Genomic DNA, 19,923 nt, shown 5'->3' on the forward strand with positions numbered 1-19,923 from the left:
CTTCTCAAATTCAAATTTTTCCCCCACTTGTATATTCCTTCAAATTTCATAAGTCCATTTCTTAAATTACAATCCAGCTTCTCGAACTCAAATTCTCATCACTTATATATTTCTTCAATTGTCATAACATTTCAATGTCCGATCTTCCAATACTACTCCATCAATCAAATATCATTACGAATAAAGTCTCTCAAATACAATATTTCCAACTTAACTTCATAACTTTTACTGTCTATAAACGTGTCAATTAAAACAAATAATCATTTAAGTTACATCCACAATGTAACAGTAAACAGTTAAAATCATTACATCCACAACATTATCTAAATTCATAAATTTTACTTTCCATCCTTCACAATTAAATAATATCATCCCATAGGTTTATACCATACAAATAGCAAATAACAAAAATCCTATAATTTATATCCTAAACAAATCAATTCCAAAAATGAACCATAATCATCATATTCACATCTTAAACATTCCTCCCCTCTCCCATTCTATTTTCCATCATTTCCAAACCAATTAACTTAGCATCTAACAACAAAGGGTTCCCACTCTTTAAAACATTAATATAAAAATGTCTCGCTTTCATAACTGAATTAAGAAAATACTTTCTGCCTCTAAAATATATCTGATGTTTCTTAAACTCATCCACTAAAAAAGCAAATTCTCTTCTCTTTCTTAACATTTTAGGAGGAATTTCCTTCATCATTTTTATATCTTGTCCCAATATTTGAAATTTATTTTTATAAAAGGCTTGCAAAATTTCATACCTAACCTTTTTAGTTGTAAAAGAAATAACCACATCCCTCGGTACTCTATTTTGTCTTGCCCACCAAGAATTAACACGATAAATTCTTTCAATATTAATCTCAAAATCTTCTGGCTCCACACCCTTTATCTGAGCAAAGGCTTGCGTAAAAATCTCTTTTAAATTTTCCTTCCTATTTTGCTTCAAACCCCTCACCCTTATAGCATATTCCATTAATCTATATTGTAATATTACTCTTTCTTCATCTGCCCTATCTACCTTTGCCTGTATATCTTCCATCTTATTATCTAAGTTCCAATTGTTTTGATTCTTTTGAATTTCCTCTATTTTCCTTTGCAACTCTAAATTAGCTTTATTAATTTCTGCAAGATCATCTTCCATCTGAATACAAGAGCTTAATATTTGCGCAATTGCATCCTTTACCATTTTCATTTCCCTCTTCTGCTCTTCCACCACTTCCTTAAAATCCAACATCTCTTTCTCTATTTCATCAAATTTTTGATCTATTTCTAAAAAATGACTCTCCAAAAACTCCTGTAAAGAATTTCTTAATTCCTTTTTGATTTCTTCTTTTAATTTTTGAATCTGAACTGAAGAAATTTCAAAGTTTTTAATGACTTTTGGTACTATTTCCTTAAAAGCCATTTTTTAAAAATATAACCTAACGGACCAAAAAAAAAAAATTCAAAAAGAAAAATTCAAAAAACTTTTCTTCTAAAACACTATAATCCCAAAGAAGAAGAAAAAATATAAATCATAAAATTCTCGTTTCTTCCATTTAATCAGTATCTTCCTATATATCTTCTAATTCGACACTAGCTGTTAGTAAGCATTTCTTTAACTTTCATTTCCAGTACACACATTCCACAAAACCGCCATTTGCTTTCTTCTCTCCTATCTTTGCAGCAAATATATCCTCAGGGGCTTGCAATCTTCTTACAAACAAGTGCTAGAACTCCAGTTTCTGCTCCGTCCACGTTACAATCCATCATAAATCAATTCCTGCCGTGGAAATTGGACGCTACATTTTGTCTGCCATGAAAGGCAGATACCCTCCCCCAGCCAGGAGCTTATCAGGCTATGGAAGGAGAGCTCCCCGCAAGCCTCAGAAGCTTTTTCTTTGGCTATATTTGGGTGTCTCAACTTTAGCCTGAATGCTCATCTCTCCCTCTTTGCCTGAGGGAAGAGATTTCCAAGCTGTTGGACCAGAATTACGATGTCCTGACAGCTCTACAGACTAGGGAGTTAGCAGCCTAATGAAAGCTGCTTCTCAACGAGCGGAGCCATACCGGAAGTCCTCCAGTTACAGAAAGATCTTGACAGACTTGAACATTGGGCGCTATCTAACAAAATAAAATTCAACAGTGAAAAAAAGTAAGGTTCTACATTTAGGCCAAAAAAACAAAATGCACCGGTACCGTATATGTGGTACCTTGCTCAATAGTAGTAACTGTGAGAGGGATCTTGGAGTCCTAGTGGATAACCATTTAGATATGAGCCAGCAGTGTGCAGCAGCTGCGAAAAAAGCCAACACAGTTCTGGGCTGCATAAACAGAGGGATAGAATCAAGATCACATGAAGTGTTAGTACCACTTTATAATGCCTTTGTAAGGCCACACTTGGAATATTGCATCCAGTTTTGGTCGCCACGATGTAAAAAAGATGTTGAGACTCTAGAAGGAGTGCAGAGAAGAGCAACAAAGATGATTAGGGGACTGGAGGCTAAAACATATGAAGAACGGTTGCAGGAACTGGGTATGTCTAGTTTAATAAAAAGAAGGACTAGGGGAGACATAATAGCTGTGTTCCAATATTTCAGGGGTTGCCACAAAGAAGAGGGAGTCGGGCTGTTTTCTAAAGCACCTTAGGGTAGAACAAGAAGCAATGGGTGGAAACTGATCAAAGAACTTAGAACTAAGGAGAAATTTCCTGACAGTTAGAACAATTAATAAGTGGAACGACTTGCCTGCAGAAGTTGTGAATGCTCCAACACTGGAAATTTTTAAGAAAATGTTGGATAACCATCTGACTGAGATGGTGTAGGGTTTCCTGCCTGGGCAGGGGGTTGGACTAGAAGGCCTCCAAGGTCCCTTCCAACTCTGTTGTAATGTTATGTTATGTTAAGTGTTGCTTTTTAATGACCATTCCAGAACTTGGAACACAATAATGAAGCCTCTATTTATACTGGTTAAGGCTCTGGATAGATACATTTCTGGAACAGGTTACATTACATTTTGCCTGGAGTTCTGACTTTTTATGCTATTAAGTGCATCATTATTCTTTTTTTTAAATAATTTTTATTATTATTTTCTTTAAAAACAAGAACAGAAACAAACAAAACATAAATTTCCATTTTACTACAGTTTCATATCAGTATTCTTCTAAAATTCACATTTCCCCCCCTCTCCCTGTCTTTCCATATATTTATATTTGTGGTTCCCTTGTTCCTTATTTATGCATGCATTTCTTTATCTATTATACATATTACTTTACATACATTGTCTATATCAGGGGTGTCCAAAGTTTTTTTGGTGAGGGCCAAATACAGAAAAATAAGCAAAGGCCCGGGCCACACCATTGAACAGGGGGGGGGGGGCTAATTTTTTTCGTACCAGTTCTGTGGGCGTGGCTTATTTTGGGGTGTGGCTTGGTGGTCATGTGACTGGTGGGTGTGGCTAACTGCTCATGTGACTGAGTGGATGTGGCTATGGGCATAGAAACTACTCAGAGGGCTAAAAAAAGTAATTTTTGACCAGTCCTCACACTTATGACCATCCTCACATTTATGCCCATTGCAGCATTTTTAACAACCATATCACTCATTTCACAACTGCTTCTCTTCACCACGGTTACAAGATAGGGTGCAAAATGTAAAGATAGTTGTAGGTGTGAGGACCAGTCAAAAGTGTGAGGACAGGTCAAAATAACTTTTCAGCCCTCTGAGTAGTCCTTATGCACAAAATGCTGCAACAGGCATAAATGATGACCGGTCATAAGTGTGAGGACTGGTCAAAAGTGTGAGAACCTGTCAGAAATCACTTTTTTCAGCCGTCTGGGTAGTCCCTATGCACAGTTTAGGCTTAAGTATACTATATGTGTGTGAGTTATATATATGTGCGTGTGTATCTCTATGTTTGTGTACGTGTGTGTTTGTGTTATGTTGATTTTAATGTAATATTTTTAAATATAATTATTCAGAAAGGCATGCGGCTGGACAACAAACAGTATATAAGCCTAGTAAATTCATGTGTGGCCGGGCCACACACAAGAGGTGACATATTGACACATGATTACTGTGTATTTCTAACAGAGATCAAGAACTCTGTGTAGGACCAAACCCAGTCTAATGTAGCCTGATGCCAAACTACATCCTCAATTTGCTGTGTCTGAGTCAAAACGGGCTTTTACATCCACCCTGTTGCAAGCTGCGGACGTTGTGTTTTACAGGAATATGAAATGGGGGGGGGTTACTTTCTGCAGTCACACAACCGCTTACCACGCAAAGACAATTTTGCCTGAGTTTTCCCGCTATCAGCCCTGTGTCAGCCTTACAAAACCCATGTTCAGAGACCTGGTGTGACCTCAGAAGGTGGCTTCTGTAGACCAAGAGTAAGAAGACACCTTCAGTGGCACCTCAATTGATCCAGTCACAAAATTGCACTACGGACTACTGTTTTATACTTTTTGATTATACTTTTCTTTGCAAATGTCAGCAAGGTGATTGATAAAGGAAGTAACGTACAATACTTTTTTTCTTGATTTTCTTGACCGCGCGCCCAAGTGGGTCTCTCCAGGCCGCTTTAGAGCGACCCTGGTCTGCGTGGGAAGGTGTCCCTGGCCACCTGGGCCACGTGACAGCTCCAGGCGGCAATCCGCGTCCCGTGTCATCTTTTTGCCTACGGGAAAACTTTTTTTCCTTGCTGCCTCTTGCGCGGCGTGTTCTTGACTGGCGGGGAAAAGCGGCGCGGGCTGCTCGCTGCCCACCCCCTTCAGTCCCCATCCCCACCTCCGGCAAATCCTTTTGTTCTTCCACGCCGCGTCTCCCCAACTCCTTCCTTGCCTTGCTTAAGTCGCCTCACTCGCGGAGGCTCCGACCCGCCTCCCTTCCTCCCTGCCGGCTCCCACCCACCCCCTCCGGACGAGGCTGCTCCCAGTCTTGGTCCTGCGGGCGTCCCTTCCTCCTCCTCCTCTGCCCCTTCTTCCAATTCCCCCGAAGTCTCCCAACTCCGCACAGGGATGCCTGCGGCCAAACTCACAGGTCAGATGCAGCGGGCTGGTACTGCTGGCTCCGGCAGAGGATGGAGTACCCGCAAGCTTGGCCCATCTCTCCTCATCCTCTGCCCATCCGGCACCGGCGAAGGGCGAGGGGGCGGCCCGCGGGAGGCAGGCGGGATGCCAAGTACTCAGCCGCGGCCGACACCAGCTCGCCTTCGCTGCTGCTTCGCGGCTAATGGAGCCGTTGGCAGCCACTCCGGCTTTGTGCAGGGAGGGAGTTGCCAGGCTGTAACGGAGCCTAATGCGGGCGGCTGAAGCACGCCCGCCCGTCCGCCCGAGTGGGGTGGGGTGGGGGGCGGGTAGGTGGGTGGGTGGGGGCCGCGCCTGCCAGCCAGCCAGCGAGCATGTGGAGCCCGCGTGGGAACGCCAATCGCCCGCCCCGCGCGCAGACCCGACCCAGGCCGAGCGGTTGTGTAAGGAGCTTGCGGGGTCCAGGGGTCCCGCACAGGGGAGTGGGGCCTCTGCCCTGACCTTGCCCTGCTTGGGGAAGGGGGGGTAGGGCTGGCCAGCGTGTTCAGGGGATGCTAACGGGGTTTTACAGAGTTGAGCTCAAGCGCCATGTGCGGGCCATATTCAATTATATTTTCAGAATTTGCTGCGGGCCAATAAAAACTGACCCGCGGGCTGCAGTTGGCCCGCGGGCCGTAGTTTGGACACCCCTGGTCTATATAGTGGCATATTAGTGATCCTTCTTACTTGCTCTTCCTGACCTCTAGCCATTTATACTATTTATTCCATATTAAGTAATATTCTGTTTCATCTTTTTCTTTTATCTTTCTCGTCAATTTGTCCATCTCCGCACAATCCAAGACTTTCTTTATCACCTCTTCCTCTTTTGGTATAATATTGCTTTTCCAATTCTGCACATATGTTATCCTAGCTGCTGTTATAATATGTAAGATTAGATATTGTATTTCTTTGGTATAGTTTCTAGAGAGTATTCCCAATAAAAACAGTTCTGGTTTCCAGTCTATATGGTGTTCAATTATCTCTTCAAGCCATTTTTTTATTTTAGTCCAATATTCTTTTGCAGATGTACACGTCCATCATAAATGATAATATGTTCCATAAGATTTTTTAGATTTCCAACAAATCAGTGATGAATTTGGAAACATTTTAGTAAATCTCGCCAGTGGGAGATGCCATCTATAAAACATCTTGTACTGGTTTTCCTTGTATGCTGCTAACATGGTCAATTTCACATTTGTTTCCCATATTTTTTCCATTTCTCCAGTTCTATACTGTGTCCAAAAATTTTTGCCCATCTTATCATTGTCTCTTTTACCACCTCATCTTCCATCTTATATCTCAGTAAATATTCCTGCTGCTCATTTTGAAATTCATATAATTTTATAACTTTTCTATATTTGGACTGAATCTGCGTGTATGTCCACCAGTCTATATCTATACCCTGGTCTTCTAATTCTTGTTTGGTTTTTAAATTTCCCTGTTCCCTTATCAAATCCTTATACCTTATTACTTTATCTATGTCTGTTAAATTTGGATATTTCAGCACTTCCATTGTGGCAACCAATTTTTGTGTAGGTTTTTTTTTTATTATTATTATTTGCCAGGTCTGTAATAATGCATTCCTAATTATATGTCTTTGGAAGTAACTGTTTGATTTATGTTTTTAATCCCATAAAAATGCATGTCATCCCAATTGTAGATCATGTCCTTCTATGGCCAAGACCCTCTTATTTTTTAGTTCAATCCAATCTTTAACCCAAATTAATGCTGCTGCCTGATAATATATTTCCTGCTTTGGTAATGCGAAGTCGCCTTTGTCTTTGGTGCCTGCAATAGTTTTAATTTGATCCTAGGTTTTTTCCCTTGCCAAATGTATTTTGTGGTTAATTTATTTAGTTCTTCAAAAAATGTTTTCCTTGGTTTTATTGGTATAACTTGGAATAAGAATAATACTCTCAGTAATATGTTCATTTTGATGGATCCAATTCTCCCTGTAAGTGACAATTGTAAATTTTTCCAACCTTCTAAATCTTTTTTTATTTGTTGTAATATTTTATCATAATTATTTTCCTTAATTGAGGAACATTCGGCTGTTAGCCAAATTCCTAGATATTTTGTTTTCTTAGTTACTTGCATATTTGTTTTTTCTTCCAGTTCGCTTTCTTGTTTTTTTTTGAGATTTTTTGTTATTATTTTTGCTTTAATTTTGTTAATTTTAAGCCCCGCTGCCTTGCCGAATTCTTCTACTTGAATTAATTTAGGTCCAGGTTCTCAAGGTTCTTCTAATATGAATACTAGATCATCTGCGAATGCTTGGACTTTGAAGTATTTTTTTTTAATTTTTAAACCTTTTATATCTTGATCTTCTCTAATTTTTATCAGAAGTGTCTCTAGGGTTAGGATGAATAGAAGAGGAGAAAATGGGCATCCTTGTCTTACTCCTTTTGTTATATCAAATTTTTCTGTGATGTCATTGTTCATTATTACTTAGGTGCTTGGTTAGTGTAAATATTTTCTACCATCTTTTCAAAGGTTCCCCCAAATTTCATAATTTTTAGTTGTGTAACAATAACTTTCCAATTTAAATTATCGAATGCTTTTTGGGCATCTAGGAAAACTAGTGCAGCTTGTTTTTCAGGGTGTGCTTCGTAGTACTCTAGTGTATTCATTAAAATCCTCATATTGTTTTTCATCTGTCGTCTTGTTAAGAAGCCATTTTTATTTGAGTGGATGCGTTCGTTCAAAATTCTTTTAATTCTTTCTGATATTATCGATGCAAATATTTTGTAGTCCGTATTTAATAGTGAAATGGGCCTATAGTTTTTGATTTGTTGATGATCTGTGTCCTCTTTTGGAACAAGGGTTATAAGTGCTTCTGTCCATGTTATTGGTAATTTGGCCGCCTCAAGAGCTTCATTAAATATTTCTAATATTATCCATTCTAATATTTCTTGTGTATTTTTGTATAACTCAACTGGGATTCCATCTCAGCCTGATGATTTGTTATTTTTTTCTTTTTTCAATGCAGGCCCCAATTCTCTTGTGGTTATTGGTCCGTTTAACATCTCTCTTTGCTCTTCTGTGATTTTATTTATGTTCACTGTCTCTATATATGTTTAACTTTATCCTCTGCTATATCATTTTGCGAATATAGCTTCATAAAGAATTTTTGTATTATTTTCCTTTTTTCCTCCCTTCTGTACTGTATCACTCCTCTTTCATCTTGTAATTGATGTATTATTCTTTTTCCTTTTTCTTTTTTTAGTTTATGTGCTAACCAGGATCCTGTTTCATTCATGTGGTCAAAAAATTTTTGTTTTGCCAACTTAACTTTCTGTGCCATTTCTTCTTGTGCAGTCAAATTAAATTTGAGTTTTATGAAATCTCTTTTTTCTTTTTTCTTACTATTTTGAGGCTCTTTCTGTAGTTCAAATTCCGCTAGTTCTTCCTCTAGCTTCTTTTGTTGAAATTCTTTTCTTAGTTTTTCTAGCCATATATGCTATTGTTAATCCATGTATATAAGCTTTTGTGGTGTCCCACAGGTTTTGTAACAATGTGTCTTTTTTTTTATTTACCATAAAAATAGTGTCAATTCTCTTTCTAGCATTTGTCTATATTCTTTATCTTTTAATAAATTTTGATTATTGTCCACCTCTTTTTTTATATCTGGCTTTTCCATTTTATTTTTAGTGGGTTATGGTTTGCCCAATTGTTGGCTTCTATTTCTATTTCTTCTGTCCCATTTCGCAGTTCTGATGTCATCCACCCCATGTCGATCCTTGACCAGGACTGGTGTGGATATGAATAAAATGTATACTGGCTATTTGTCCCGTGTGTTTCTTTCCATATGTTCTGGAGATTAAGTTCTAATATCATTTCAAAGTATGATTTTGGTAATATGTTTTTCTTATTATTTTTCTTAGTACTTTTAGTCTTCAAAAATAGATGCATAATCAGGGATTTTAACGCAATAGTGGATGTTAAAAAAGACTATAAAAGTACTAAGAAAAATAAGTGCATTATTATTCTAATATGATATCTTGTTTAACAATTGATTTATTCCAAACCTTTTGCAGAGTTAATGCAAAATTAGCAGAAGCCAACACTCAACTGTATCAGGAGCGTCACAAAAACAAGTCTTTACTTGCCAACAGCTTTATAAGTGGAAGCCTTTCTTCAAGTCCTGTCCTGGAAACAGTTCAGATGGGAAATCTTGGCAACAGTTTAGCATTAAATAAATCTCTTAATCTTGGAGGAGGATTCCTGAACACAAAGGGAACTGCATTAGCCTCAAAAAACAGAGTGGAAGCTTATTTAGCAAAGGTTAGTAATTTTGAATGTCATTCTAAGCTGTAATTTCTGTTCTAACTTTAGGTTATATTTAAGTGAAAAGTTATTTCATTTTGCAAACAATCTTGTTTGTTTAACTCCTTACCTTGTCTTAGGCATAGGGTTTTTCTAAGAAAAACAATGAAACCCCAAATACTTAACATCTTAATTTCTATTGTTTTTAATGGAAGTTTAACAATAAAATTATGCATAGATAGGCTCTATGGAATGCTTAAAAATACTGATTGAAATTTTGAATATTATTTAAAAATCAAATTTGATTGTTTTGTGGTTCATCGGTTAAATGTGTGGCAAATTTTAGAAACATGATACTCGTCCCATCTTTAGAGACACTTATGCAGAATTTACAAATAGCTGGAGTAGCTGCAAGAAAGTAAAGTAAGACAGAAGGCATGGAACCTGTCGGTTCTCAGTGGAAAAGGCATACTCTAGGACAGAGGTTTCAGCACAAAAGGTATACTTCCAAAGAGTCCAAGATGGCAATGCTTAAGAAACAGGATCTGGAATATGGTGCCCTATTCCTTCTGTTGGGATGGGCAGAAAGGGAGAGGCGTTTCACAGTTCTACAATTGTACTTTGATGATGATGATGATAGCAGCAACAATGCCTTTAATTCTCTCCATTAGTTTGCTATCACTATAAACTGGTAATAAGGTATACTGTAATTTAACACTTCATGTAATAACAAGAAAGGAACAATGAAACAAAATAGTGAAGTGTATAATAAATTGCTAACATATAATGAATTAAAGAATGAACATAACATTTTATTTTGAAACTTCCTACAACAAGTTCAGTAGTAAACAAATTAGTCCAAAATGAAAGGGGAAGAAAAGGAAGTAGAGATAATAAGCAGAGGTGGGTTCTATTTTTTTTTACTACTGGTTCTGTGGGCGTGGCTTGATAGTCATGTGACACTGGCCGTGGCTTGGCAGTCATGTGACTGGGTGAGAGTGGCTTGGCAGTCATGTGACTGGGTGGGCGTGGCCAATTAAAAATAATAAAGTATACAAAACAATAAGAGGTACCAAAAACCAACTTTCACACTTTACACCCACGCAGCACAACACAACTGACTCACAGACAATGTAAAAGCAGCTGCACTTCACCCAAAATGGCCCCTGCAACAAGCAGGAACCTCACACAGCCACAAAAAGCTCAAAAACCAACTTTCACACTTCACACACACAGCGCAACACAATACAACTGACTCTCTCTCACACACACAAAATGCCACATACAGCTTTGTGAGATTTTGTGTGTTTGTGTAGTTAGAGTGAAACACTTCAGAAACACCAAATCTCAGAAAGCTGCACAAATATTTTATTATTTTATTTTATCTATATTTTTTTGATCAGGGGTCTTCAACCTTAGTAACTTTAAGGTTTGTGGACTTCAACTCCCAGAGTTCCTCAGCCAGGAAAGCTGGCTGAAGAAGTCTGGGAGTTTAAGTCCACAAGCCTTAAAGTTATTAAGGTTGGAGACCCGTTTTAGATAAAAACAGCTAAATTTAAAACTTCCTTAACTTTTAATTGCTGTCTAAAAACTCAACTCCTTAAAAAAAACCCAATTAACTATTTTTTAATAATTTACTTACCCAATTGAGGCAGGCAGATTCAGTTGCTAGCTGATGCAACTGATTGCAGAAGGTGAAGGAAAGCATGGCTTTGCAGCCCGAAAGGAGCAGCAATTATAGGTAAGTGAGGAGGGGCGATTGGGTGGGCATAGGTGGGGCTGTTGTAAGAGGTTGTTAAAAAGTGATTTTAAAAGCCTGTGAGGATCAGGAAACTCATTTGGGATCGCCAGAGGAAAAAAAAGATTTTAAAAGGCTCCTCTGACGATCCCATGAGGCTTGACTCATGGCAGCCCAGAACCTCTTAAAAAGACTTTTTTTACAAGCTATTCGGCTGAAGAGCTTGTAGAAAACATGTATTTTAAAGGTTCTGGTGATCAGGCAATTCAGGTGGGATTGCCAGAGGAGCCTTTTAAAACCTTTTGTTTTTACAACCTCTTCAGCCAAGGGAACCGGTTTGGGGGCGTGGCCAGCTGGGCATCGTTACTGGTTCTGTGAACTTGGCCAAATTTTTGCCAGCGGTTCTTAAGAACCGGTCAGAACTGGTAGCAACCCACCATTGATTAATAAGTCTATGAAGGGATCTGAATGTAAAATCAATGGGAGTTCAAAAAAAAAGGAAAGATAACATAAAAAGAACTGGGAAGTTGAATAAGGTTGAAAAAGTAAGGGAATAAGGGAATTGTATGCAAACCACAGCTTTTTCATTCCCATGGTGGTTTTTAGATATTACTGTTTGGTTAAAATAGAATTAATAGCAGAAAACAACACAAAGCATTTTATAAAACCCAACATTTCCCCCAAAAGCATTCTAATGAGAGACCCCCTAAATAAAGTACTGATCTTTCTTACCATGATACTTTAAAATTAAATAATAATAATAATAATAATTATGATGGTAGTGGTGGTGGCTTTTGCAAGTTGCTTTCTGCAGTCTTCTCAAGTTACTTCATGTAAGTTTGAATTCAATTCTAGTTTATGTCTTATGAACTCACGAAATCTCTCCAAAGCACATATAGCTTAATGTGACTTAATGTGTTAATGTGACTGCTGAATTAATTACCCTTCTCTGCTCTACCTCTCCCCAAAATGGGACCTTCAGGCTCCCACCCTTGGCTGCGCCTCCTTCGCCTCCAGTCTTCCGCCCCAGCCCATTTACAGCCTGCTTTCCTCCGCTGGCCCTCACCCATCCATTCATCCGGGCAATGGGCCTCTGGCCCTGCTTTCCTCCTCTGCTGGCCCTCTCCCATCCATTCGTCCAGGCAATGGGCCTCTGGCCCTCCGTCCCCGCGCCCTTTGGCCTGGCCCATTCGCCAACACACCATTTGTCTTTGTCTTGCCTTTGGCCACATGGGAAAATTAGCCGCCACCCAATTGGGTGCCAGGCAGAAGCCATGATGCTTCTGCCTGCCAGTGTGCGATAGGCAATCACAGGGGCTGTGGGGCTATGGGGAAGGTACAGCAGCCGAGCAATGGTGGTGCAGAGCTTCAGGCACGGGGGAAAGTAACTTCTGGCATGGGAGAGTGCGGCAGCCAAATGGTAGTGGTGCACGGATTCAGGCGCAGGGGAAAGCACCTTCTGGCATGGACTGGAAAGCCAATTGCATGTTCAGTGTCAGGCAGGCAAGATCAGTTACAGGGTGGCGTGGGGTGGGAGGCCGGAGTCCATGAGCAGAGGCAACAGAAAGGAGGGGTCTTTTTTTTTTTTTTACCTCTCAGCGGCTACAGGCAGAGCAGAAAACAGGCAGGCAATGGTGGGCAGGGGCCTTTCCATTTTGACCCCTCAAGGGAGGGAGGGAGGGAAAGTGGGAAGGAAGGAAGGAAGGAAGGAAGGAAGGAAGGAAGGAAGGAAGGAAGGAAGGAAGGAAGGAAGGAAGGAAGGGTAGATAGCTGAGGGCCTGGGTATGGTGTCTGGTGACAGGGATCTCTGGGGTACTGGGTGGGACCTTGGCAGCAGCTGGGTCTTGACATGTAGGATTTATTCCAAAAGAAAATAGACTGAAAAAAAGAAAAACCAATCACCACAAAAGGTTGCATGAGGGACAATGAGGAGGAAGACATAGAGGCAGCTGACATTGGGAAGGAAAAGAACAAGAGAGATGGGAAAAGCTGAGATAGGAACTTCTTACAGCCTTCCAAGGGATGGAAGTTGGGGGGGCAGGGCGCAATACGATCTCCCTCCCTCCCTCCCTTTCTTCCTTCCTTCCAACCGTCCGTCCTTCTTTCCTTCTCTCCCTCCCTTTAGGGGTCAAAATAGAAAGCCCCACTGCTGCCTGTCAGTTGTCTGGTCTGCCTGGAACCACTGACAGCTTTAAAAAAAAACCTGCGGAGCAGCACCTTCCTTTTTCTTTTCCCACCCTCCCCTCCGGCCTCCCTGCTCATGGACTCCAGGCTCACACCACCCTGTACCTGATTTGCCTGCCTGACACCGAATGGGCAGTTGGCTTCCCAGAAGCTGCTTTCCCCCACGCCTGAAGCCATGCACCACTGCCGTTTGGCTGCTGCACTTAGCCCCACAGCCTCTCCAATTGCCTATCGCCCATTGCACCCAATTAGGTGACAGCTAATTGTCTTGTGTGGCCAAAGGCCCGGGACAAACAGTGTGTCAGCAAATGGGCCAGGGCGAATGGCCAGGGGAGGTCTACAGACTCTACAGACTACAGACTATCGCACACTGGCAGGCAGAAGCATCATGGCTTCTGCCTGGCACCCAACTACAGACCGATCTCCCTTTGCTGCGTCACCTGCAAAGTCATGGAATCTATCATCAATCAATCCATTACCTCACACTTAGAAACTAACAACCTACTCTCCAACAAACAATTTGGTTTCAGGAAAAAGTTATCATGTAACTTACAACTTCTCCACTGCAAAAACATATGGACTTCAAATCTAGATCAAGGCAAATCAATAGATGCAATCTACATAGACTTCTGCAAAGCTTTTGACTCAGTAGTACACGATAAACTTCTCCTTAAACTAACATCCTATGGCATCTCAGGACCCCTCCACAAATGGATATCTGCTTTTCTGTCTAACAGACAACAAGTGGTCAAAATTGGCAATGCTTTATCAAATCCTGTTCCTGTCAAGAGTGGCGTTCCTCAAGGCAGCGCCCTTGGACCAACACTCTTTATTCTATACATTAATGATCTTTGTGACCATATCTCAAGTAATTGTGTTCTCTTTGCTGACGATGTCAAACTATTTAACACCACAGACAACACTTCTATCATTCAAAACGACCTTGACCATCTAACCGCTTGGTCTAAAATTGGCAGCTCAAATTTCAACCAGCAAATGCTCAGTCTTACATATAGGAAAAAGAACTCTAAAACTAAGTACATACTAGATGGACATTACCTTACAGACGACCCCATCCCGTTAAAGACCTTGGAGTTTTCATGTCAAATGATCTAAGTGCCAAAGCCCACTGCAACTACATAGCAAAAAAGCTCTAAGAGTTGTAAACCTAATTTTGCGTAGCTTCTTTTCCAAAACACCACACTACTAACCAGAGCATATAAAACATTTGCTAGACCAATTCTAGAATACAGCTCACCTGTTTGGAACCCTCACCACATCTCTGACATCAATACAATTGAACGTGTCCAGAAATATTTTACAAGAAGAGTTCTCCATTCCTCTGAAAACAACAAAATACCTTATCCCACCAGACTTGAAATCCTAGGCTTAGAAAACTTGGAACTCCGTCGCCTTCGACAAGACCTAAGTTTAACTCACAGAATCATCTATTGTAATGTCCTTCCTGTCAAAGACTACTTCAGCTTTAATTGCAATAATACAAGGGCAACCAATAGATTTAAACTTAATGTAAACCGCTTTAATCTAGATTGCAGAAAATATGACTTCTGCAACAGAATCATCAGTGCTTGGAATACTTTACCTGACTCTGTGGTCTCTTCCCATAATCCTAATAGCTTTAACCAAAAACTTTCTACTATTGACCTCACCCCATTCCTAAGAGGACCATAAGGGGCGTGCATAAGCGCACAAACGTGCCTACCGTTCCTGTCCTATTGTTTTTCTTTTCTTCTTCCTATATATGTTTATATGTGTATATACTATATAATCTTTTTGTATGATGTTGTGACACAATAAATAAATAAAAATAAATAAAAAAATAGTGGACAAGGGTAGATGGTTGTAAAGGGGCCGAGGCCAGGGGGGTGAAGGAGGCGTGGCCAAAGGTAGGAGCCTGAAGTTCCTAGGCCTATCTCTCCCATCACCCAATATACAAAGATATTACACAACATACTAAAACAAACTTTATTTCAGAATTGGGGGCTTTTGGAGCAGACTGGACAGATGCAGTGAAATTGCTAACTGTTTGAATGATGTTGCCTGTTAATCAAGATATTAAAGATACTAAAGACCAAAATAAAGCAATTTCGGTTCTATGTGGTTATTTTTGTAGTTTCTATGTGATGCTTTTCAAAAAAATTGGTTTTATCATTTTGCTTTTTCCTTGTCCTTTTATTATTTTCCTTTCTATCAGTTGATTGTCCCATGCCTACTATTCATTTTTTCTTAAAAATAAATTATTAGATCTTTTTTGAATTGAAAACACATCTGTTTAATAATCATTTAAAGATGAAAACTTGAGAAAGATAGATATATTAAATATACCCTAAAAAGCTGCTTACTTTTAAAGCATGACTTCAATGTGATGTTCAGTTAATTATGTGGCTGTAAAGTACTTTTTTTTTCTCTATTTTTTGTTATAGCACAGTTGCTACCTTTATAAAGGTATGAAACTTTGCCATTGACATTTAAATTATGCAAATTTGTCCCTTAAGAATGGAACTTTTGCCACATAATACAATTTAAACAAAAAATGGAAGAGAAAACAATACAGCTTTTAATATTTTATTACATTGTGGAATTTTTTTTATTGTGCTTAGTATGTTCTAAGCCAGTGATGGCGAACTTATTAGGGACTGAGTGCTCAAACTACAATCCAAAACTCACTTATTTATCACAAAGTGACAAGATGGCAATTTAACCTGAATGATGAGGTTTTGTGAGGAATTTCAATCACTCTTTCACAATTTGACTTCTCCCTGGTGGCACTGGATTTCTTTAATAGCACAACTCAGGAATGATGGGAGTGTAGTGCAGTAGACTCTGGAGGGCCTTATTCCTTCCTTCTTTTTCCTTTCTTCCTTCCTTCCCTCCCCCCCTTCCTGATTTCACCTTCCTTTCTTTAATCCTGCATATTATGGTTCATCATAACCATCTGACTGAGATGGTGTAGGGTTTCCTGCCTGGGCAGGGGGTTGGACTAGAAGGCCTCCAAGGTCCCTTCCAACTCTGTTGTTTATTATATTATATTATATTATATTATATTATATTATATTATATTATATTATATTATATTATATTATATTATATTATATTATATTATATTATATTATATTATATTATATTATATTATATTATATTATTGTTAATATTTATTAAAGAATGCTCTGTAGCTTTAGAAGCTCTCAGCAAAAATAACAGCAGCTGTTGCTTGTGGCTGAAGCTATCCCGGTCTGTTATTTACACACACATACACGCACACCTATTTTTATTCCACTTTCCCTGGGTCCTTGGGAAAGGAATGGCATCTTTTCCTCATCCCCATCTTTAATAATCCCTAACTCCCCTAGCAGCCTTTTAGCTATTATTGTCCCATCTTGCTTTTCCCCCCCCAAACCTTAAAATAAGGCTAGGGAAGAAAGCTGGGAGGGTGGAATCTAAGGGGGAGGGAAAAAGAGATCCAGGCAGATCCCTTTCTGAATAACCTCCCACCCAGATTTCAACTGATTTCCTCCCCGATCCTCCAATGAACAGACCCCACGCCCCTTTTGGGACTCTGGATGGCCGGGCCTTTATTTTTTCCATTTATTGGGGAAATTGGATTTTTATTGGGTCTTCTCCCCACCCATGCAAAAGGAAAGCCAGCCGGGTTTCTCCTAGAAACCCCTCTACCCTTCACCCTGCTCCCTATCCCCCACTCAATTCCACTTCAGGAAAGAGGACCGCGCGCTGGTGTGTTGGGGCGACATGGGAGCATGCCTTCTGACCCTCTGGCACTCGGCCCACAACTCTCCGTACTCCTCCATGCCCAGCTTGCTTAGGAGGGAGAGAGCAGCCCTGACACCTCAGCTACCACCACCATCCTGGCCCCAGCCATCGCTGTTCAGCTTCCTCAAAGGTGCGGCACAGTTCAAAGGGGGCAGCTCGCGTCTGGAGGTGCGGAACAGTGTAACAGCTGCGAAAGCCGGGCCAGGATTCTTCACCGTCCGACTTGCCAATGGGGGCACTTCTGTTGAGCCAGCCACCCCACCCCACCCCGGGCTTTTGTGCTCAGCACTCAGCCAGAGGAGGGGAGCATTTCCCCACACCACCCCTTCTTTCTTTTGGCTTCGCTGACGAGTGAGGAAGGAAGATAAGGTGCAAAAAGAAAATATTTATTCTTCAATACTCATGAGAAATTAAATAGAATGTGAATTTGATTTTTTCTTTATTTTACATAAGCACATATTCTTCATTTTAGCTGTTTAATTAATTTGCATAAATCTGCTAAATGTCAAAGTACTATAACAGTTTTAAAAATGAATAGTTCTACAAAATAGAGCAATACTGCACTGTTTTTATAAACACTGGATTGGAATCAAATTCGCAAACTAGACTGGGCAAAAGATGGAATAAAAATCATTGGCGCCTATTTAAATCACTTAAGATTTGCAGATGAAGTTCTCTTCTCACAAGAAAAAAGGAGCTACAAAGACACATACAAGAGCTGCACAATGTAGAAGGACCATTTCGCTTAAAAATAAACCTAAAAAAGAGCCAGGATATGTTTAATAAATTTACCAAAGAACGAAAACATTTTATATCTAGAGAAGAACTTGACATAGTAGACCACTACATATACCTGGCCAATGGATCTCGGTGGAAAGCGATACAATAAAGAAAATTGAATGGCGTGTTAAATGTGGCATAATTTTCAAAAACAATCTCCCCCTATGCCTGAAGAGAAAAGTTTTCGATCAGTGTGTGCTATCTACATATGCCAATGAAACCTGGGCACTAACCTCACAATCGATACAAAAACTACAAGTGGTGCAAAGAGCCATGGAAAAAGTATATGCTCAGCAAGACAAGACAAGACAAGATAGAAAGACCTGCACATGGATTAGAGAACAAAAAATGTATACAATATCATCAAGAGAGTAAAAGAATTGAAATGGAAATGGGCCAATCACATAGCAAGAAAGACTGATGATGACAGGTGGACCAAGGCAGTCATAGTATGGATCCCACTCAGAGGTGGGTTTCAGCAGGTTGTGACTAGTTCTGGAGAACCGGTAGCGGAAATTTTGAGTAGTTCGGAGAACCGGTAGTAAAAATTCTGACTGGCCCCACCCCCATCTAGTCTATGCCTCCCAAGTCCCATCTGATTGGGAGGAAATTGGGATTTTGCGGTAACCTTTCCCTGGATTGGGGAGGGAATGGAGATTTTACAGTATCCTTCCCCTACCATGCCCACCAAGCCACGCCCACAGAACCGGTAGTAAAAAAATTGAAACCCGCCACTGATCCAACTTGATTAAAATGCATCCACGAAAAAGATCTAAAACAATATGGATTGACGACATCAGCAAGTATTTTGGGCCCAATTGGCAAAAGAAAGCGCGCACAGTATTGATTGGAAACATGCGGAACAAGCCTTCATCCTGAAATAGATAGACAATTGTGATGATGATGGTGGTGATGGATTCAAATTTGGGTATGTGGTACTGGATTGATATGAGCATTTTTCTGCTACTTCTTAAATCTTCCTATTCAGCTCATTTCCCACAAAATACAACATAGAATGTCAGGAGACTTTAAATGTAATGGACTGTTTTTTAGTCATCCCCCTCCCCTTTCTCTGCTAATGAGGTAGGGATACTTTCTAATCTTCAATCCTCTGTGGAACATTTTCACCAGGCTGAAGATAGCCCTGCAGAAGGTATAAGTAAAAAGTGTTGGGAAATGCTCAGCCAAGCAGGGACAAGGACTCAAGTGGGGTGTTTGCCTTGAATCATTGTGTAGCTACAAGAGATCCAGATCTCACCCCCCACTTCCCCAGCTCCATAGAACTTTATTTATCAAGCAGTCTGGGGAGATTCCTGTATTTATTACAGGCAGAATACAATAAAGTAATTTGAAACACTTGTGGATTTTTGTTATTTGATTACACAGAACCAAATTATTGCATTCAAATTGAGACAATTTAATCTTGGTGTAATGAAGAAAAATGGAGCACAATTCTATCTATGTTACTTTAATAGGACATTTTTGTATTCTTCAGTGATGGGCATTTCTCTTCTCAGAAGATGCCTTGACTGAAAGAATCATACAGTGCTATAGAAGGATATATAGCAATATTTTTTCCAGGTATTTGATAGTAACCACCTCAATAACAATACAATGAAATCTTAATTTGGTAAGGGTGGCATATTGCTTCAGATAACCAAGCAATTGCTTATTTATGGTAATTCTGCCAAGTGAATTACTTTATGGAAAGCATTTTCTTTCTTTCTTTTTTTTTTGGAACAAACTTCAAAAATATTAATAACCTAGTAATAAGTAGTCACCTATTAATTTTCAGTCTATAAAATTTGGACAGGAAGGCATTGAGATGTGTATACATAGTATAGATTTCTATACTCAAAGAAAGGAGGATCTAACTGTCTGATGTAAAGTTCTAGACCTTTTCAACATGATTTTTGAAGTAATTTGACCCCTTGACAATGTTCATTATAGAATAGAATAGAATAGAATAGAATAGAATAGAATAGATTTTTTTATTGGCCAAGTGTGATTGGACACACAAGGAATTTGTCTTGGTGCATATGCTCTCAGTGTACATAAAAGAAAAGATACCTTCATCAAGGTACAACATTTACAACACAATTGATGG

At 39.6% G+C, this 19,923-nt stretch overlaps 1 protein-coding gene across 13 annotated transcripts in view; it reads left to right on the forward strand.

The window, feature by feature from the left end:
* Positions 1-19,923, forward strand: part of LOC131201703 (ankyrin repeat domain-containing protein 26-like) — a 168,523-nt gene that overhangs the window by 94,570 nt on the left and 54,030 nt on the right. For 12 of the 13 annotated variants that reach the window (XM_058189803.1, XM_058189806.1, XM_058189802.1 and 9 more), the window contains one exon: positions 9,097-9,343. In XM_058189803.1, the coding sequence (XP_058045786.1) occupies positions 9,097-9,343 (247 nt within the window). Of the gene's footprint in view, positions 1-9,096; positions 9,344-9,697; positions 10,805-19,923 lie in introns of those variants that run through there. The other variant, XM_058189811.1, reaches the window with a different exon arrangement.

The sequence above is a fragment of the Ahaetulla prasina genome, chromosome 7, assembly GCF_028640845.1.
Source record: "Ahaetulla prasina isolate Xishuangbanna chromosome 7, ASM2864084v1, whole genome shotgun sequence".
NCBI classification, from domain to species: Eukaryota; Metazoa; Chordata; class Lepidosauria; order Squamata; family Colubridae; genus Ahaetulla; species Ahaetulla prasina.